This window comes from Labrus mixtus, chromosome 17 (genome assembly GCF_963584025.1).
Source record: "Labrus mixtus chromosome 17, fLabMix1.1, whole genome shotgun sequence".
Taxonomy (NCBI): domain Eukaryota; kingdom Metazoa; phylum Chordata; class Actinopteri; order Labriformes; family Labridae; genus Labrus; species Labrus mixtus.
The window spans coordinates 17765017-17787154 of NC_083628.1; the positions used below are offsets into that span (position 1 = coordinate 17765017).

The 22138-nt window shown below is 44.0% G+C and overlaps 1 protein-coding gene and 1 long non-coding RNA gene across 4 annotated transcripts in view; one reads left to right on the forward strand and one right to left on the reverse strand.

Moving 5' to 3' along the window:
* The window catches only part of ppp3ccb (protein phosphatase 3, catalytic subunit, gamma isozyme, b), a 30265-nt gene extending 10095 nt beyond the window's left edge, over nt 1-20170 (forward strand). Inside the window, exons 3-14 of one of the 3 annotated variants that reach the window (XM_061061296.1) lie at nt 2950-3074; nt 6797-6908; nt 6993-7138; nt 7235-7374; nt 9269-9346; nt 9782-9876; nt 10011-10136; nt 11573-11650; nt 13363-13447; nt 14495-14592; nt 16501-16527; nt 19062-20170. In XM_061061296.1, coding sequence (XP_060917279.1) covers nt 2950-3074; nt 6797-6908; nt 6993-7138; nt 7235-7374; nt 9269-9346; nt 9782-9876; nt 10011-10136; nt 11573-11650; nt 13363-13447; nt 14495-14592; nt 16501-16527; nt 19062-19237 — 1286 coding nt within the window. In that variant the 3' untranslated portion in view covers nt 19238-20170. Of the gene's footprint in view, nt 1-2949; nt 3075-6796; nt 6909-6992; nt 7139-7234; nt 7375-9268; nt 9347-9781; nt 9877-10010; nt 10137-11572; nt 11651-13362; nt 13448-14494; nt 14593-16500; nt 16528-19052 lie in introns of all 3 variants that reach the window. The other 2 variants (XM_061061295.1, XM_061061297.1) reach the window with 2 other exon arrangements.
* LOC132992144 (uncharacterized) lies at nt 15747-15997 on the reverse strand. The gene is made up of 2 exons (XR_009676301.1): nt 15865-15997; nt 15747-15829 (listed from the first exon to the last, which is right to left on the reverse strand). It is a non-coding gene; the product is annotated as an uncharacterized LOC132992144 (long non-coding RNA).
* Nucleotides 20171-22138: the final 1968 nt, after the last annotated feature.

Below are 22138 nucleotides of genomic sequence, written 5' to 3' on the forward strand. Positions count from 1 at the left end.
CTATATACTGGTGTGATCAATATACTGGTATAAAATGCTGACACATGCATCGTCATTACTGCGAGTGCAGCCACCACCATCACACACAACACGCCACCTGACATGTTTGAACTTTCACTGTAGGCTCAAAGCTCTACCGAACTGTAGCTACGAGGAGAGCAAACGGCACAAAGCAAAAACAGACGCTGTAGTAATCATCATGTAGGAAGACAGACTAAAACTTAGGGTGGTCTCACATCAGGGACCCGGCCCGGAGTCGAGTACACTTGACCCCAAAGTCCGTTTCATTTGTTCCGTGTGAACACAAAAGTACCACACTAGTACCGTATATGGGTACTGTACCCCGAGTCCGCTTGAAGAGGTGATCTCGGGCACGATTCATGTGTACTCGAGTACGGTCCGTGCTCAAACAAGGAAGTGGATGACTAAAACACTCATGTACACCAAACTGTTGAGCACGAAACACCAAACTTCATCTTAAAGGGCCCATAAAGGGCTTTTTCTGGTTATATATGCTCTTCAGTGTGTTTTCCAAGTGTCCTGTGTATGTTTAGGCACATCTATGTGCAAAAATTCAAAGTCCGCGTAAACGCGGCTTCTCCTACGTCCTCCTGTTAGCTGCAGCATTAGCTGCATGTAACACTCGGTTCTAGCCCCCCTCGATAAAAATTTGCCAGTGTGACGTCTTGTCAGTGTGATATCACTGATCTAAGCCCATTGGCTCGTTGTGGCAAGCCCAGCAGCTCATGTTGCACGTCCATTAACTTCTGTAGCACGCCCACGATATGCCGTAGCCTGCGGTAGCACAGTAGTGCTAAGGTGCTAATGTTTATGCTCCCCTCGGACGGAGCCAGTGGCTGCATTCCCAATATGGTAAAAGGGGCGGGACATTTCCGAGAACCGTGCTGAGCGACTGACAATTACGGCAGAGCCGACAGGCCGACCAATCAGATCAGACTTGGCACACATGGGGACTCTGAACGTGGGCACTTCAGAGCCTTAGAGAGAGAGTCAGAAGCGAGTCGGTGCATGGAGCGGCAGTACATGAAAACAGACACTTTTTTCAAACTTTAGCTATTGTGAACATACTTTAGAAGGTACATAGATTAAATATATGAACCCCAAAAAGGGCATAATATGGGCTCTTTAAGGCCAAACCATCGTCTTAACCAGGAAGTCATTTGTCGTATTTATTGCAAAAGAGAATTAGTTACAGCTTCCAAAATAAGACTCTGCTGGTTTTATTTTCTACTTTAATGGTGAATTAAATGTTTTTGGATTCCGGGACATTAAACAGTTTTAAACATGTTCGCTAGTTAATCGTGCGAATCATCAGGCCGTAAAATATCTGACAGTTAATAGGCCGAAGGCTAAATCAAGAGAATGATCGTTGATTTGACCCCTGCGTGTATCCACTATAAAAAGTTCAGACTTTAAGACCTCGAGTCAGCTCACATTTAGTTCTGCCTTATTGGGGTCATTAAATGGCGAGTGATGCAGGAACAGGAGATCAGCTTCACACACGGAGTCTGAAAATTACCCTTCAGTGTTTGTAGGAAGTTTTAATGAGAGCTGAATTATCCAGAGGTTTCCCTCCTTCCAAAAATCAACAGAGCCTGTGAGAAAAACACGCATTAAAACCGTTTCCTGTCTCTGATGGCGTTTTGTCTGCAGCTAAATAAAAACGTTTAATCTTATGATTAAAGGCCGATGATTAAACTCCACCATCAAGTTAAGTGCAGTTTTTCCCGCACAGAGATGATACTGGTTACATGATACGCTGGTAGGTGCAGGTATATTTCCTAAGAGAGAGAGCAGGAAATCCGCTTGATGCGCTGATGAAGGCTCACCATCTCGATGAAAACAGAAGCTTCTTACAACTTTGTTTAAATATTTTTCTGCAGCTGACGTTGTTCTGCACTCAGGCGGTTAAATGCACCTTGAATTGCGCTGCACAGCGCTCCAGTGCTGGTTGCACGTTTTTTTAGATGTTACATTACAAAGTCAATCGGGGAAAAACGGTATCCCTTCTCTGCAAAACAAACGTCTAATTCAAAAACTCCAGCGCTAACCGCCATGCACATGCTGAGACAATGTGGTAACTGCGTCTCTATACTGTCCGCCCGACAGCTGATAAACCTTCACCTCACGGGTAAACATGGGACTCAGAAATCAGGGAATGACATGCCGCTACTAACCGCTGGGTTACCAGCTACCATCACTACCAGCCAAGTGATTTTTACAAGTTTATTCAAGAACTAGAGCTTCTAAAATGTTAACATTTAAATATTTCCCCTGTTTCCTCAAATGATAAAAAGATATTTCTCTGATTTGTGTCTGTTGGTCGGTCAGAATGAGATGTTTAAATGTGTCATTCCCACGCACATTAGAGAACATGACAGCTACATTTGCTCGATAATGGAGGGGATGTCCACGTAGCTTGGTCTCGGGCAAGAACTGGACCGAGTCAAAGCATGCCTCTTCCAAGCGTGCCAGGGCTGAGGAAGTGTACCACGCCTGAGCACCAATCAGAGCACTCACACTGGTCAAATGAACTGGACTTTGGGGGTGAAGTGTGCTCAGGTATGGTACAGATTGCTTAGTACGATGTGCGTCCTTAATATATCAGCTCACAGACCGGAGGCTGCATCAAGCACTTTAGAATATGAACTTTATTTTGAAGTAATCTGAAACCACTCTAAAGGTGAAAAGGAACTCTGAGTGTGTTTAAAACAACAACCTGAGCTGACCATGGGGCGAAGACGCAGTAAAGGAGGACAAAACAAAAAGAAAGCAGACAAACATGTTGATGAAAAATGATGAATAACATAAAACAAACATTTAAATCATTTATGAAGAACAGATTGATCAAATCTCCCGTTGAGCAGCCGTTTCAGGAAGTTACTGAATCTTTTCAAACATGAAACTTCGTCTTCTTTCTTTCTTTAGTTTGTGGAGACGTCCACGGACAGTTCTTTGACCTGATGAAGCTCTTCGAGGTGGGCGGGTCCCCGGCCAGCACCCGTTACCTGTTCCTGGGCGACTACGTGGACCGAGGGTACTTCAGCATCGAGGTAAGAGACCACCGTCGCTTCTCGCCTCGCTCTCACATGTTTGTGTTTCTGACATTTGGAGCGCAGCTTAGCACAGCGTCTTTAAATAGTCGTAGGAAATGAAAGGCACACTGTCTGCTGCCATGCTCAGAGCCCCACCCTCACACACACACACACACGCCTGCAGCCTCAGTGTGTGTCCCGTTTCCAAAACAATCAGAGGAGGAGGGGGGGGGGGTGGGTGCAGGGTGTGTTTTCTGGAAGGAGTGTGTGTATCTGCGGATGGCAGGACGTCTTTATTAGCTGCTGTCGTGTTTCCTTCCTCCCGACCACGGAGAGAGAAACAAACAAGACTTCAGACTCCTGCTTATCTACTGAGTAACCACTTAAATCAGGAAATCACTTCCAGCGTCTAAATATCCTTTTGTGGTAGATAAAATGTTTTCTGATTGTTTAATGGTTTCCGGAAAAACTGCGACTAACGAAATACATCATGTGTTCTGGTAACTCTGCACATCTTCACTCTTCGCTGCAGAGTTTTAAAAAGTTGTTGAGATAAGAAATACATTTTTAAGGCTTCATTTTATCCAGCGAATAATTGCCAGCAGATTCAACAAAGAAGAAGAACGTGACACAGTAAACTAAGATCAATGATTCCTAGGAAGGTCTGCACCGCCGAGGTCATCCATTAGGCAGAGCTACACGCTGACATTAGTCGCAAAAACAGCTTTGAAATAACTCTCTCTCTCTGAATCTGCAGGATATTAAAACATGGCGCGTTTTGTGTTTGACCTTTACTACCGCACAGGAAGTGACAATTCTGTTGACCAATCGACGGACTGCAGATGTGTAGATTGTAGCTGCTGTGGTGGTCTGACAGATGTGTAGATTGTGGCTGCTGTGGTGGTCTGACAGATGTGTAGATTGTGGCTGCTGTGGTGGTCTGACAGATGTGTAGATTGTGGCTGCTGTGGTGGTCTGACAGATGTGTAGATTGTGGCCTCGGGTAAAACTAAAGAAAAGTTCTCTGAAAGTTTGATTAAAATCTACATATGACTGTTATCAGACCAATAAATTCCCTGGGATTTCTGCGAGGGAGACGACACACCAGTTACAGTGAAAAACACAGACATCAAATACGAGAGCTGCAGACTGAATCCAGCTTAATGAGTTGGTTTCTTTCCTCTCTTGTGTGGACTCTTTAACTGGGCCTTGAATAAAGAAACTGCTGGAGGTCTGGCTCATGAGATTATATAAGTATGAAGGCAGTTTACCCAGCATGGCCCTGTACACAGAAATGTTCCAACCAAAGCTGTCTGCATAGATTTCTTAAAACCAACAGAGACGAGAACAGGAGCCAATGTTCGTTAGAAACCGGAGAGCGCTGCGGCTCCATTATTGTAGCAACAAATTAAATCAACACGTTGGACTCTTTGCTTCAAAATAAAACATTTTTGAATTTTTTGAATTTGGATTATTATCTCTCTGTGCTGTACGTTGTCTCTGAAGTTCATCAGACACATGTATATCTTTCTATAGAGTTCTGTTAAGTTTCCAAACAGTAGGAGGACTGCTGTTGACTGACTTCCTGTTTTTTTAAATTATTTTTACGTTACTTGTTTTTGCACCAGTAAAGCCAAGACATATTTGTTGTATATTTAAAACGATTTTCTTTGTTCTTTTGAAAGAAAGTTTAAAATGTCAAAGCCTCAATACTGTAAAGAAGGAGTCCATAGAAATGTTTGTAAACATCCAAACTGGGCCCCTCCTCCTGGGCTCATCGCCCCCTGCAGGATGTAGTGTGTACGTTTACTGCTTGTAGCTACACTGCAAGCTAATGCACGCTAGCACAAGCTAACCACCGGTGTTTGTCACCTGCCTGTCCAACAGGAAGCAGACCAACTCCACGTCCACAGTTAAAAAGACAACACAAGGTTCACCCTCCTTTTAGAACGAGCTTTATCCGCTTGGTGTTTCTCCTCACTGTGATTATATTTTATCTTCTTTGCTGCTACGTCCTCGTTTGTCATATTCAACGGTTTGAATCTCGTCCAATCACTGAATTGTATCCACTCCTAAACTCACATGCTGCGCTGTAATTGGCTGGAGGAAACACACCAGCTCAGCCCAGAAACGTCCCGAGTCAACCAAAACAAAGCAGAACCGTAAAATCCAGTCAGAGGACAGAGTCTCTGCAGACACAGTCACCACCACACATGTATGGAGGCCCAGAAGGGACGATGGAGCAGCTTCACTTTAGGAGAAGTCTGTATTTTATTTAAAGGGCAGAATCTGATCATATCGTAGTGTGGATGTAGCCTGGGGGGACGTCTATTCTATGTTTTATCATGCAGCTTAAAACCACTGCAGGATTTTACTATCCACCTGCTCTAACCACACCATGCAGCCAAATAAAGCGAGCTGTAGTTTGTGGTTAATTCTTTTATTTTTTTTAAAGATTTATTTTTGTGCCTTTAATGGATAGAGAGGACAGTGGATAGAGTTGGAAATCAGGGAGAGAGAGTGGGGAATGACATGCGGGAAAGAAGCCACAGGCAGGAAGTGAACCCGGGCCGCCCGCCCGCTTGAGACGACAGCAATCCATCCTTGTCCTCGTTCCTCCTCCTCTGTGCTCCGGCCTGTCGGGTTCTGGGTGAACAGCTGGTCAGATCCGGCTCCTGTTGGACGCCTCCGTAAAAATAAAAAGCTGAAATGTTTAACAGGTGGTTCGATTCTGCACAAAATAAAAAACATAGAGAAGGATGACTGACAGCTGAGCGAGTGGGTTTGTTTGGAAGTCGTGCAGGAGCTCTTTTAACGATCACAAATGCACATCTCAGAGTTTATTATCACAAAGACTCAGAGTTAGATACTCAAAGTCTCAATGCAGTCTTCTGTGCTCCAGATGTTTTTTCTACAGTCACTTGCAGGACTTCAGCAGCCTGTTGCAATTCATGGACCAACATGTTCAGATGCACATCAAACTTACAGCTATGATGAAATGAATGGACAACATTTTATCACCTTGTCTCTTTCCTGTATGGCAAAGCAGGTAGTCCTCATTGGAGGATTCAGGAGACTGTAACGCCTTGTTCACACTCGCACAAAACTCGAGTAATCCTGTGTGAACGGGAGTTTCTCCTCCAGTCTCCTCGTATTTATTCTGCAGAAAGTCAGTATGAGCTGATGTGAGAACGCAGCAGGATATAATCAGGAGAATTCACCTGGAGCGAGTGGGAGGGGGTGGTGATATTTATTCCCTGTGATCGCTGCATGACCATAGACTGTCTGCATGCCACCTCTACCATCTCTGTGCTCTAATGAACCTGCTGCATTATGTTACCTGTTCTCCAGTATGTTCTTCTCCACTCTTTAGTTCACATTGAGATTCTGTTCCACTACATGTGGCATTGATAGAAAGACAAATATTCACATTATAACGTCGTATAGAGGACTCTGCTGCTACTTCCACATCGTTCTTTTTACGTCTCGTCTTACCTCAGAAACACCCCCAGGGATAATCTCCTGCCTTGAGGTGCATGTATGAACAACCAGGTCAGGAGGATTTCAGAGGCAGTCCTCCTGAAATCCTCTAGAAATGTTTAATGTGTAAAAAGGGCTTGTCAAACGGGATGTGAGTTGTAAAAAATGTTGCACACTGACAAAATTAAATCTGAGGTTGATGTGGATAAGATTGAATATAGGTCTAACCCATCCTCGTGTGTGTGTGTATCTGTTTGCAGTGTGTACTGTTCCTGTGGGCTCTGAAGATCAACCACCCGAACACTCTCTTCCTGCTCAGAGGCAACCACGAGTGCCGGCATCTCACAGAGTACTTCACCTTCAAACAGGAGTGTAAGTCCTGCTTCTGGGTTTGTGTCTGTGTCAGAGACAAACTGTGTGTCTCTTTACTGACCTGTGTGTGTTTGTTCTGTGCAGGTAAAATAAAGTACTCTGAGCGTGTGTATGACGCCTGTATGGATGCGTTTGACTGCCTCCCTCTGGCTGCTCTCCTCAACCAGCAGTTCCTCTGTGTGCATGGAGGACTGAGCCCTGAGGTCACCTGTCTGGACGACATTCGGAAGGTAACAAGAAGGGGGCGACAATCACATCCCTGGACTTCAGATTTGTGTTGTATGTAGTGTCTTATTAATTAAAACTGTTTGTTTGTGTGTGCACAGTTGGACCGGTTTAAAGAGCCTCCTGCGTTCGGACCGATGTGTGACCTGCTGTGGTCTGACCCGGGCGAGGACTACGGTTCAGAGAAGACCCAGGAACACTTCAGCCACAACAGTGTGAGAGGCTGCTCTTATTTCTACAGGTAGGATTCTTTGAATAACTTAAATCTACATGTAGGACTCTGCAGGACTTGTTTCTACAGCTAGGTCTCTGCAGGACTTGTTCCTACAGGTAGGATTCTCTGCAGGACTTGTTTTTACAGGTAGGACTCTCTGCAGGACTTGTTTTTACAGGTAGGATTCTCTGCAGGACTTGTTTTTACAGGTAGGACTCTCTGCAGGATTGTTTCTACAGGTAGGTCTCTCTGCAGGACTTGTTTCTACAGGTAGGTCTCTCTGCAGGACTTGTTTTTACAGGTAGGTCTCTCTGCAGGACTTGTTTCTACATGTAGGTCTCTCTGCAGGATTGTTTCTACATGTAGGTCTCTCTGCAGGATTGTTTCTACAGGTAGGTCTCTCTGCAGGACTTGTTTTTACAGGTAGGTCTCTCTGCAGGACTTGTTTCTACAGGTAGGACTCTCTGCAGGACTTGTTTTTACAGGTAGGACTCTCTGCAGGACTTGTTTCTACAGGTAGGACTCTCTGCAGGACTTGTTTCTACAGGTAGGACTCTCTGCAGGACTTGTTTCTACAGGTAGGTCTCTCTGCAGGATTGTTTCTACAGGTAGGTCTCTCTGCAGGACTTGTTTCTACAGGTAGGACTCTCTGCAGGACTTGTTTATACAGGTAGGTCTCTGCAGGATGTTTCCTCGCTGCTGCTCGTTTCTCCTTAAAAAAAAAAAAAAAAGACAAAAAGCAGCTCTGCGCTAATCTGAGCTGATTAAAGCTTTTACAAACAATGGCTTATCTCTGGATAAGTGACCGCTGGTTCAATCCGCTGTCAGACTGATACTGAAAATAAATATTAGCATTCTCTGGCCTGTCTTGATATTTGTGCTGAATCTGCCATGTTGACACCACATGGAGGTCACGGGGAGGGGAGCAGCTGCCGCTCTAAAGCCTCTTTCATCCTGCAGGAGTTTGTTTTAGCAGCCGGACGTTTAAATGACTCGCTGAGAAATGACACAGCATCACAGTTTCTGTAAATGTCTCGAATAGATCCTGCTCCGAGGATTAGTGTTATTCTGCTGAATCGGTCCCACCCAGCACGGTTTAACACAACCTGAACACTCGAGCAGGTCGCCTTTTGTTTGAAGTCTCTCTCAGTCATGCATGATGTGACGGAAAGGTTCTTTAAATGTAATGCATCATGTTTGAAAGTTTCACGAGTCCGTGCTGCAGAAAAGTGTAAATATTATCCAACCGATTCATGAAGTTATGAAACACATTTCATCACGTCCACCCGACAGGCGTTCAGACAATAACAAAATGAAAAGCTCTGTTGTCTCTGATGTTTTCTCCCTTCATTTATGACTAACACGCTGGTGAAAGTGTTCAAGCTCTCGAGGTCAGACTTTCCCAGAGGTTCGAGTCAGGTGTGTTTGTTCCCTTTGTGCTGTTAAAATGTCAGGAGATGAAAAGGTGCTTATAAAGTGACCGAACAGCGACTGCAGTGTTTGGTATTAATCGCATGTTAAGAGGCTTTTAGTGAATAATTTTCTAAAGTCAGTTCTGTAAAGATCAGAGACAAACTCCCACACCTCCTCCTCCTCCCACACCTCCTCCTCCCACACCTCCTCCTCCGTACGGGCCTTGACCTTAATTGATCTCTAATTTTAGCACTTTAAAGCATCTCTTGTTATAATGGAGCTCCTTCTCTTACTGTCATGGCAACCAAGGTGACTGCAGACAGCCGAGCTGTGGGAGGATCAGAGGCTCCATCGTGGACCAACGTTTGGAACGACATGAAACAATCGCTGGCTGAAACACTGAGCGCTTTGCCAAACTGGCATCTTCAACTGTAAAGACCAAACGGCTCCTTCATCCTGTCCTGATGTTTGAATAATTATTCTGATTTCTTGTTTTCTGTCTCTGCAGTTACCCGGCAGTATGTGACTTCCTGATGAACAATAACCTGTTGTCTGTAATACGAGCACACGAAGCCCAGGATGCAGGGTGAGTGAAGCTCATATTACAAAGTACATGATGAAATCCTATTTACATATTTATTTGTTTGCATAAAAACAAACAAGAAAGCACAAGAACATGTATTTTACAACGTTATAGACTTCCCGTTTTTGCTGTTTAAGAGTTTTGTAGTTTGGTTAGGGAGTAACAAAAAGGACACAGAGTAAAGGGTCGGTGTTAACCATCTGTAGAGGAGAAGATCTTTGTCCTCCAGGATCACAAATACAAACAAATATAAAAAGAGCTGCTCGGAAAACGTAATTTAAACTGTGAGGAAGATATTTAATGAGGGTACAAAGTATCTACGGGTCTTTGGAGCTAAACGCTTGTCCTAATCTTAAATGACCTCCTGTTTGACCTTCTTCTTTATGACTTTATCTTCAACACGTCGGTCAAATCTTTGTTTTTTTTTGTGTCTGTCAGGTATCGAATGTACAGGAAGAGTCAGACGACAGGCTTCCCTTCTTTAATCACAATCTTCTCTGCTCCTAACTACCTGGATGTGTACAACAACAAAGGTAAGAGAAGAGGAGAGAGAAAGAGGGGAAGGTAACCATGGCAACAGGAGAGAAACCTTGAAGCCCTGGCAACAGGAGACAGGAAGTGCCTGATGAAGTAGAAAATGTTAATGTGTGTGTTTGTGTGTTTTCAGCCGCGGTGCTGAAATATGAGAATAATGTGATGAACATCCGGCAGTTTAACTGCTCCCCTCATCCCTACTGGCTGCCCAACTTCATGGACGTGTTCACCTGGTCTCTGCCGTTCGTCGGAGAGAAAGGTGAGCAGATTAATTTACGGTTTAAAATACAAGAACACCTCGTGGTCGAGTGTAACATGAGGGACGATTAACTCAAATTCCAAGTTAAAAAAAACACACAGAAATAACTGGTTTCGACTTTTCCTCCCGGGTTTTCTCGTCAATCGTTTTCAAAGCCTGCTCGAAGGCGACCTCTTCAGGAGGGACTTCAGAGACAGAATGTGATAAAGCCGAAACTTTTCTCCAGATTTTGAAAGACACAGCAGAGACGAATCTGGCTCCATGCTGTCACACAGATGGGATACTTTTTATTCCTGTGACATAGCTTCAGTATCAGAGCGGGGACGTCATCATGAGCGCTCAGATCTTTGTGTCATCGTGTTACATAATCAGATTTACTGATGCAGAGCGGATGGTTTAATCACTCAGCTGTTGTTTTTTCTAATCTGACAACATGTTACAGGTTTTTAAATCTTTGGTTTTCACCTGTTGATAAACTTCAGAATAATGTGAGAAAGATCCGACCAAGCTCATGTGTGACTTCATGCTCGTCTTTGTGAAGGTTAACGGCTTTAAAATCGGGCAGGCATAAAGTTGGAGGAAACAGGATTTATGACCAAATTGAAATGTCCACAGTGTCTTTAGTAAACAGTAAGGATCTTTGTCGAGTCTAGATGTCTTAAATTTGAGCAGATTTTCCTCGTGTCCTTAACTGAATGTTGCTGTTTCATCAAATGTGTAGCCGCTCCGTCCCACTGAGGGGAAAAATTGTGTCAATGCATACCCTCTATACATAAAATATATCTGTCTGCAAATGCATTCATGACTCCTTTAGAGGAAGAATGTTCGACTTTATGATTCAGCATGAAACCAAAACTGCTGTTTGGCCACACCTCCTACATACTGAAGCCTCCGCTCTCCTCCAGAGACACACACGTCCTTTTGCTCGAGCTGCAATCACCTGTGTCCTGCATTGTTGTGTTAGCATGCTAATGTTAGCGCTCTATAGTTAGCTCGTAGCTTCACATTGAATGTAAACTGACACAGAATGAGCGTGATCTAAAAACTCTTACTCACTGATTATTTGGATGTTAGTATGTTCTTCTTCTCTCTAGTTCTTGACTAAAACAGCTTTTATACACAAGGGGAGGAGCCGGCCGTCCCGTCCATGTAAACACGGCTCTGACAACAACACAGCCAGCGGGACTCGAGCTTCTCACTCATTGTAGACAGTCATGACTCAGACACATTTACACAGGATAGACTGGATTTATGATATATTGATGTGGAACATGTCACGCATGAAAGCCGTAAAACCGATAAAAAAGAAAGTAATTAAAAAATCTAAAGACGGATACCAAACAGTGAAGTGTTTTACTTGAGAATCAATCTTTTAAATCCTCTTCATGTTACCTCGTGTGTGCCATCACTCGCTGTGTGTTGTTGTGTTTGCACAGTGACGGAGATGCTGGTGAACGTGTTGAACATCTGCTCTGACGACGAGCTGATGTCAGAAGGAGACGACACGTGTGAGGGTAAGAGGAAGCGGCCCCACACACACACGACTTATTCACCTGTTTTTAACCGGGTAGATTAAAAAACTTTAAAGTGTGAAGACCCTGCAGACACCTGAAGCTCCCTTGTCACCTTGGTGTGTTGCGACGCCTGACAGTCGTCGTGCAGGTGTGAGTCGGACACCTGACACCAAACAGCGGTCGCACAGCCACGTGTTCATTCTCACTACGTTCACGTTGACTCTCACGTGTTCAGATTTTTTTTTTCTGATCAAAGCCCCGTTTCAGATTGTCCTTGAACACAACACAAAGGACTGTGTTCTGCTTTCAGCTGCTTTCACATGATCCAGAAGTCATTCAAATAAATCAAAAGCATGTTTCCTGACTGCAAATTGATTTTCAGTCGTGAAATAAGTGGAAATAACCCACTCACAGGCTCCATCGAATAATACCTGCTCTTTATCCTTTTGAAACCCGGTTGTGTTCAGCATTCTTTGATTTCATGCAAGGTCCGATCAGCGAACTAACACAACATCTGTGACACAAAGACTGAAGTGAAGTTCGATTGTTATTCTTTAATGGAAATAGAAGTGAATTATTATTATTATTTCGTTCACATGACGGGAGAAATCTATCAGTAAAAAAAGATGTCAGAAGTTTATTAATATCAGAAACATTATGAGAGGTCTGGTGTCCTACATTTGGTTTAACCGGAGAGCTCACACTATGACCCAGAACTTCCAGCAGTTGCATGTCTGCTCTGTGCTCCCTCGCCTGTCAACACCCAGGCTGCGTTCCCAGAGCGCAGCACGGAGCAGCATCGGCGTACAGCTGGAGTGTAAATGGATGCATCGTGCTCTGAAACCCTCAAAGAAGACGTGTAGACTTTTTACCATCAAGCAGCAACCTCTGGTGTTGAAAAATGAAGATGAGGAACTGCATGATTTTACACTTCAGCATCGAGTGTCCACTAGAGGCTGGCTGCAGAAGCACAGGAAGTCACATACACACCCATTCAAAAAAGCCTGTTTTTACAGCAGAGATTAACATGTTTGTAGCCTGGTTCAAAAAAACAAACAGGTCTGATTAGCTCATGTCTCGATCGACACACACTGTACGGGGGGTGAATGTTTTGATGGCTCATCAGTTTTGATTTGATGAAGGATAAGAGTTATTCACAATAAAGCGTGTAGCTGACCTGATTGACAGGTGGGCGCGGTGTAACGGTTTGTCAGGAGGTTTAAAACCCGCCTCAGCTCCAGCTCTCAGTCTGTCGTTAGGTTGACTGAAAGTTAGACTGAGACAGCATTTCCAGCATGGAGACCGCCATCGATGGGACTCCAGCGCCCCCTGCAGGAACAGACGGCTGACCTCACTCAGGCTTCATCAAACGTATATAAAATTACTTTAGAGGCTAAAATATTTGCGTGTACTGTGATCTCTCAGGATGGATGTTCTCAGATCTACAGTTTGATTTCTCGATGTTGATTCTAAGTTAGTGGAATGAAATGCATGATCCAACAATCCTCCCTCATCGGTCGATCTTCTCAGGCTGAACATGAAGAGTAAACCTGGAGCTGGTGTGCACAGCAAACATTCAGTTATTACTCTGAGCCACCTGAGCGTCACCTGCCGTGTGTACTGAGCACGTTGCGTTCTGATTGTTGTGTGCTCTTCTTATTTTCCCGATGATTTCTCTGCTCTGACTCCCATTGTCTGTTTCTGCTCTTCAGGTGGAACTCCAGCTGTCAGGAAGGAGGTGATCAGAAATAAGATCCGGGCCATCGGGAAGATGGCTCGAGTCTTCTCTGTGCTCAGGTGGGTTGTTCCCCCCCCTCCCTCTCCTTTTTGGTTATATTTGAGAGATACATAAAGCCTCAAAGGGAGGAAGGTGAAAATGAAAAGGTTTCTCTGTGTGATTTACTTTATTTTTCAAGACTGATTCCTGGATAAGTTCGAAATAATTATTCTTTTTCAGCCATGACAGAACTGTTTATAACTTAAACTTGTTAAATAGTCCAACAGAGACGTTAATTTGTGTGTTTTGAGGGAGACAGACAATCTACAGTCCTCTACTTTCCCCAGTCTCGCTCTACTTTAGTAAAAGGCTAATGACTTTCTCCCTGATTTACATGTGTCCTCTTTTAATCCTGTGGAAGTGTGTCACAGTAGTTTCTCCTTTTAATGATGAATGCTCATGTTCAGAAAATGTCTGAGTTATTTTATGTCCCAGAAAAGAGTCACAGGCTGTTCTCTGTATTCCAGTATAACTGATTGTAATCGATCTTTGCTTTCTGGGTACTATAAAGTCAAAACTCTCCGATTGCAGATCATTAATGAAGACTTTTTTCTAGTTTCGCTCCTCTTCTGCGACAGTTGACTTCATATCTTCAGGTTGAGGATTGAGCAATAAACAGCACACAATTTGCACAGGCAACTTGTCAAGAGTACGGAGATAAATTAAGAGAGCGCGATGTATGCAAGTGTATCCTCTGCATAGAATAATAGTTTATATAGTTATTTTTGTTATGTTGCCTTATAAGAGTGCTAAATAATAAATAAAACAAGTGGTCTGAGGATTGATCCCTGAGCAACCCCAGATAAAATACTTTCTAAGTTATTTTTACTGAATTGTTCTACACACATCAACATGAACAGAACACTATTCCCATCCCTGCCTCTTGCTGTAGGACACAAGGGAAAAAAAGTGGTCGAAGGATTGGTCCCTGAGGAACCCCAGATAAATAAAGTTCTTCAACAAATCCTAAACTTCTTAAAGTAAACTTGTCTGCTTGTCTGCCAGAGTTATCTGTGTCAGAGGATTCTGATCGCTCTAACAGTTTTTATCTTTGTTTGTGTTGACAGAGAGGAGAATGAGAGCGTTCTGCAGCTGAAGGGCCTGACCCCGACAGGAACGCTGCCTGTGGGAGTTTTGTCCGGAGGTCGGCGAACTCTGCAAAGCGGTGAGTGTGAACGCAGCCGAGCATCCAAACACTAACACAGAGTCCAGCTAACACTAACTCCCTGTGCCTGCACTCACACTGAGAGACTAACCGCAGAAACACTCCAACATACACACAGCCAGACTGAAATGTCAAGTGGTATCCTCTCCTTCTCTGAAGGACTGTTCTGTTAGAACATCTGCTGCCCTTTAAAGACAACGAGCCGCAGAGAGACGAGCCGATTCAGGCTTCATGGAAAACAGACGATCAAGTGCTGTTCATGATTATTTGAAGTGTCTCTGTTTAGTTTATGTAAAGATGTCTATGCTGACATCACTATCAGGAATTAATCTACAATATAATGCATTTAAATGTTTCTTTAAACGTACAATTTCTCGAATTGTACACTAAAATATTTTAAACCTATTTTATATATTTTATTGTTGAGTACATACATTACCTCAAATATTTCCAACAGTTATTAAAACCAGAGAAATCCGTAATTTTATAACCGTAACGGGTTGTCTTGTCACGGCGGCTGCCATGACAGACACAATTAGTTTACTGTTGCTGTGGAAACACAGGATGTCACGTCAAAGACCGCTACATAAGGAAGCGTGAGCTGCTACTGAAAGCTGCCTACTGTTGCTGTATGTGCTGCTGTGATAAAAACATCATGTAAATTATACTCGGATACATCAGCTCGTCTGTAAACATATTCGCTTCCTCAGTTTGGTTTTACCCGGTTGTCATGACTACGGTCAACTCAGAGTCCGTTTTCATGGGGGGATATCAGAGAGAGTCACTCCCATGGTTCCCCGCCATCCTCCACGTCATCTTTTGTTATTGTGTTGTTTGAGAGCCCCCTGGTGGCAGAATCTGCACACTGTGCCTTTAAGGCAGTTAACGACACTAAATCTAAAAAAGCTATAAACACACATCGTGTTCAAATATATTTTAACGCAGTTTAAAGATTCTCTGTTCAGTTTTCTGACTGTTATCTGTAATTTATCCTGTAAAACGGGCGATGAGATTACCTTACACATGAAGTGATTCATAATATTATCACGTTAGTTGTGATAAATTAGCTCCAACATTGATTTTTACAGTGTCAGCAGAAGACTGTAAACCAGAACACATAATGTAATGAAAAAAATATTTTTAAATACTCAGGAATAGAAGACACTGCATGTTTGTCTTCAGTCTGAAATAGAACGGGATTAATATAAAGGCCTCTGACGGGGGCTGCTAAGCTATGCTATGCTAAACTAAGCTAACGTAAACTAAGCTAACGTAAGGTTGTTTTCTTTTTGTTTTGATACTTTTCAATACCACAAGTTTTTAACGATACAATCACTGTTGTTTGAATGATCAATAATATCAAAAATCTTAACGAAAAGATGCGTTCAGGGGGGTTAGCGTTAGGAATGAGTCCATCAGAAATTACAAGACACCGTATGGAAATGTTGTGCAGGCGTTTGTCTGTGACGCTTGGCAGTTTAAATTAAGAAATGATCCATTACTGCGCGTCGAGGACTTCTGTTTATGTTTCTCCATTGATTTTTAGTAGAATCTTATTGAAGTTTAAAACTCTGTTACCATGACGACGGCCCTGATCTGAACAGCTCACTCAAAAGATGTGAAACTAATCTGCAGGTTCTTTGTCTTTCAGGGCAGCGTGGCGTGTAAACACATGATGTTTGTTCTTATTATTGATATCACTGTTGTTATGATTCTTTGACCTGTGTGGCGCCCGTGTGTGGAGCAGCGGGGGGGAGTGGGGGAGGGGCGGTATGATGATTGACTCCATGTTAACAGGACTGACAGATTGCACTGTGTTTAATAACGTGACTGACTGAATGCATTGATAACGTTCCCACTCTCTCTCCATTGGTTTTGGGCATGGCACTTCTACTCACGCTTACACAGCCACCGTAGAGGCAGAAGAGGCACGAGGTATGCAATCATCTCTCTCTGATCTATCTCTGTGTTTATGTATCTGTGTGTGTGTGTCACGTCTGTGCCGTGTGTCCTTAATGTGTTACTGAGGCTTTGTGTGGTGTACTCAGCCACGTAACCCTGCAGCCTGTTGTTCTAAAATGTCAAAATGAGGCTTTAAAATGTGAGCGTTGAGTTTGTTTGGGCGCTCGTTATCTCCACCAGCTGAACCACCAACCAGTCTGTGTTCCACTTCTGGACGCAGATCCTTTGAATTTAAAATCAAAAGAAGCCGTTAGAACTCGACAGTGACTGCCCACTTTTTTTTTTTTAGCAGCTCTGGTTCTGGATGTAAATTTCTCCGTTCAAATCCACCATTTACATTTTGCAAAATCCTTATGTTAAGAGAGTTAAGCCTGTTACCATGGCAACCAGCTAGCCCAATACTCGTGACTACAGTACATTTGATTGGGCGCAAGAAAAGGGGGTTAAAAAAAGGAGGAAAAGGTACAAGACTGTGTACATGTTTCTGTTCCAGAGTCAAGGAACTACACATCCCACAATGCATTGTGAATGATCCCTCTTCTTCTTGATTGTAACTTTAGTCGTTGCTATCGTGTTTATACTGTTAATACACGTGTTGTAATATGTTGTAGCCTACGACTACAAGGGACAGGAAACATTGCCATGGTAACGGCAGGCTCCTCCAATCAGAGACGTCGCTGTGACTCTCTATGATCATGGGTAGTGTAGTTATTTTCCCTGATAATGTGAATAAACCGTGTAGTTCTTAAACAAAGTTGATATCAGACGAACTTGTGTCTCCTACAGGAGCAGACACCATCGTCTCACACTCAGGTAGCTTGTGGTCAGTCTACCTGTGATGGTTATGACATCACGGCTAATCATCAAATTACTTCCTGAACCTCACTGTTGAGCCCTATAAAAAAAAATGTCAGGGCAACAGATTTGTAGTTTTCTTATGATCGAGCAGGTTGAACATCATTAAAGAATAAAAGATGATTCTCCTGTCCGGCTGATGATTAGAAGAGTCTCTCTTTCTGCGTGATCTTGATCCACATTAACAGTGAAATGTCTCTTTAATGAAAGTCTCTTTCTTTGTCTTCATGCTGTCCTTGTCCTGATCTGAAGTAAGTTTTCTCTCACACCAGTGCTCCCAGTAGAATCTGATCTTAAATGATGAACAGGAATGTAAATGCAGCACCTTTGTCTTTTCTGATTTTTTTTTACACGTTGAAACGAGCTCGGACTCATTTCTTTCACACACACGACGATAAGTCTGATTCAGTTTAAAAAAATAAACCTGCACATTTTGAAAGTCCTCAAAGCTGGGTCAGACCAAAAGCAAATATTTCCAGTGAAGTTTTATGACGTAGAAGGTCGATGTAAAGATGCATCATCAGCAAGTTTTGAGTATTTACGATCCCCCGAATCCGTCCAGAAAACATAGAGGTAAAAATTGTTCTCCTGACGCCCTGCAGAGGTCGTAAAACTTCAGTCTGACTCAGCGTAACGTCTTTATTTCTTCATCTTTTAGACAAGATCAGTGTCGTTAAAGTAAAGATGTGACGTCATTACTCTACCTACCCTAAGAACCCGTGTCCGCCTGGCGTTTTTCTGAGCGCCAGCGTTTTTTTTTTCCCAATGAGTAGGGAGCGTTTGCGCAAGAAAGCGGCCGCCTTGAGAAACAGCGCAGCGCCCAGCATCTTTTTTCCAAGCGCTCTGCCTTGTTGGTGCGGCCGCTCCGAGTGTTCAAGTTGAAAATCTCTCAACTTTTCAGAAAGACGCTGTTGACGTCACCGGCGCTCTTTTCCAAATGTTTGATATGTCCCGTAGTTTTGCCGCCTATGGATCGTGTCTACAGTAAAAAGTAATGGAGCTGTGTTGCTCATACGGCGGCCATTGTCAACAGACTGCTGTCATGGAGACAGGATGGACGTGCAGCGCTTTTCTTCTCAGCGCACAAACGCTTCATGCAAACACTCCCGAGCGCCCCACCAGCGCTTTCCTGCCTGGAGAGAACGCCAGGTGGACGCTCTGGTCTAAAACTTCCATCAACAGCACCAGCTTTTATTTCCTTCAGTCTATGAAGTGACTCCGCCTTTTTTTGATGACAGGTGGCGATTAGGAGGCGGGCCTTTAATTATCTAGAGAAAAAACTGGTGCACAGAAAAGACGGGAAAGACTTTAAACATTTACACCAGAAAGGATCTTTAACTGTACACTAAGAGAGCTGCCTTTATCTGTCAAAACGTGCAGCCACACCAGGCGAGTAAAAGGGGGCGGGGCGTTAAGAGGGGCCTGCTTATATTAGAAGATTTACAGTAAATCTGGCAGGTTGAGTGTTTGCAGGTAGAACGATCTGACTTTGATGTTTCAGGTTTTAATCACACACAGATTCAAACACGTTCCAGAGTCCTTCAGACGGCAGCGCTGCATTTATACTTCCTCTGAGTAGATTCAAAGTTTCATCAGAAGTCTCTGTGGTCGCCGTGCTCTCACACGTCTCTGTCTCCTCACAGCGATCCAAGGCTTCAACCCGCAGCACAAGATTCAGAGCTTCGAGGAGGCCCGAGGTCTGGACCGCATCAACGAGAGGATGCCCCCCCGCCGGGACAGCAAGCAGACAGAGGCCACGCCCCCCCTCAACAACCTGCCCGCCAGCACCGGACCGCCGGACAAGAACGGCACCAACGCACAAGCCTAAACCGTCCCCCTCCGCCCCCCGCTCTTTACCCCCCTCCCCCTTATCTCCCCCTGTTCTTCCTCTCCTACCTTCCTTCTTTCCTTCCTTGCTTCCTTCCCTTCCCCTCTCGTCTCCTTTACGAGCAGGAGAAGAGGCAGTTCAGTCCGAGCGACTGTCACCACGCTTAATTTATTTCATCATCGATTAAATATCATCGTTTAAGACTGAACAGGAGAGAATCTCAAGCGCACACGCGACGAGGACTTTTCTACCCGGGAGGTGACACCTTTCTGTCCGTCAGCGCTTTGTTTGGTGTCGAGGGAGGAAGTGACGCTCATTCAAACGCTGTGTTCGTGCCCACACACACACACGGTCAGATCCATTCTTTCTTATGCCAATGATAGTGTGACTGAGCTCCGAGGAGTGAGTATTGACATTTATATTATATATGTATATTTTAATTGTTCCCTCTTTTCAATGTGATGGGTTTTTTTTTTTTTTACACATAGATTTAGGCTCTATTATCCAAAAGGGGGAGAGGAGGGATTAAAGGGTTGCTTTATTATTACTCCGACTTTGGGGGCAGAAAGTTTAAAAAACAATCTAGTGGTGCAGCGTTTTCTGCACGGCGTCGACCACGCGGCAGAAACGGTTTGTAACTGAGCCACGAGTTCAGATTTCTGTTTTAAAACGATTTCTCTCTTTTTTGTTTTCTCAGTTCCAATGACGTCAAACTCAACAAAGAAACATCTGAGACGTCACAAACCCGAGCGGTCAGGAGGTCGACAAATAAACATCCATCGCTGCCGCGTGTCGTTCAGACTCTTCATAACATGTTGAAGTTCACTTCATAAAGCTGAGAGAGTCAGAAGAGACGGGCGAAACCTTAGTGCCCGATCACACAGAAACGTGTCGCCCTAGGAGCGGACGCTACAAAAATGAAGCGAGGGTTCAGGGTACATGAAAAACAAAATAAGGAAACATTACGGCAACATCCACCATCTCTTCAGTGAGATCTGTATGGACCCAGTTAGAAGTAAATCCCGCCTCCTTCTTGATTTGAGTGGCTGCTTCGGCTGATGAGCGCTGTGACGCCACGACTCGAGCTGAAAGTTCAAAATAGTTCTTAAACTTCCCTGAACAAACTGTCGCGCTGTACCCGAGGAAAAGAACGGTTTACCTGCCATCGCCTTTTTCTTGTCCCTTCGTCCAAAAAAAGCATTCCGTCCTACATTACCCATCATGCATCTGGATGCTGTCTTTTGTTAGAGCCTTCCAGCCACATCTTTCCAGTTCTGTAAGTAAATCTGTGACGCGTCCAAACGACGTGTGAAGATTAAACTTTTGCTTTTCATAGCGTCCGAATCTTTGAGACGAGTTCTCTTTTAATAAAAAAAAAAAAATAGGATCACGTCATCATACTTTGACGCTACTTTAGAAAAAATGGCGTGAAACAAAGCTGACAGCGTGCAGGACGTGATGAACGTCCTGATTAAATCTACATAACGATCGTTATTAGAAAGGCGGAGCTTCGTCTCCACCTCCCTGCCTCCGACTCCCGTCCTAACTTTTGTTTCGACGTCATGAATCAACGCTCAGTGAAACGCTGCGCTTCATTGGTGCTCTGTTTAGTCGCCTGAAGTTCACGAGACGTTCTGCACAGCTGATCCCAGAACGAGCGAGCTCAGCGTCGGGTGTTAAACGCCTTTTTAAATGAATCATGAGGAGCCGTGCATAGAACGCCGACCTGTAGGTGCAGACGATCTGACTCACCTGTGACTGTGAGCGAGCTCACTTTCCTCTTGCTGCGTTCAGAGGTCTCAGATGTTTTCTTTGTGAGTCTGATGTTTGTCTGAGAGAAAAGAGGGGCAAGCTGTAAGCGAGAAGCGGAGATCTCCTTTAATCGTGAAACATAACGAGCAGCAGGAGAGAGAGCGAGAGAGAGAGAGGCTGCAGGTGTGTTCAGGTGTGCTGATCAGACCCGGGTGGGTTTGATTTTTCCCTTTGGATCTTTATTTTTCGGGGCGGGTGGGTAAACTATGTCGGGAGTGAGGCCTCATTTCTGACTTGTGTTCGGGTCTCAAACATATCTCACAGAATGTACAGAGAAAACTAAAAAAAAAACAAATCAAGGTTTCTGTTTTCTTTACAGCTAAATTTAAAAAAAGACGTTTTTTTTGTTGAGTCCATGTATTGCGAGGCCTCTCATTTCTGTAGATGTTTCACTCCATTCAAATAAAAAAACAGAAAAGTGCTTGTGTGTCTGTTGAATGCTGCTGCTGCTGCTGCTCAAGGACGCCGTCTCTGCGTCGCCGGCTGCCAATCAACGGCCGGCGTGGGAGGTGTTTCTTTGTGCGAGGAGACGAGTGGCATTGAAACATCGCCCGGCTCCTCGCTCCTCCGTGTGTAGGCCCATATGTTCCTTAGCAACACAATTCTCCACATTATTACCTGCAGTTCACTCCAGATGGACGGGCTCGCTGCTCAAGTTTGCCGCAGCAAGGCAGAAAAGAAAAAAGAAAAAAAAAGGTGGATGATGAGAGAAAATGAGCTGCGGGGGCGTCTGAGCACAACCCACGGTTTAATCGAATCTGTCACGACGAGAGGTGTGAAGACATCACTGCAGCACAGAGGTGTGAAAGTGTGTAGTAACAACTCCAACGTGAGGGGATGTGAAAGAGGAAATGTCAAAATAAAAGCATGAAGGTAAAACTAGAACAGCACGTTAAAGGAGGTCGTTAACATCCTGAGTCTAACGCTGAATACATCCCTCCTCCAGCGGACAAGAATTCATTTAAATACAAGTTTAACATCTCTGTTTACTACGACACAAAACAAGCAGAAAATACTCCCCTGATAAAGTGACCTTACTATATGATCAGACATTAAGGAAACATGCTATGTTGAAGTGCTGGCTTCTCT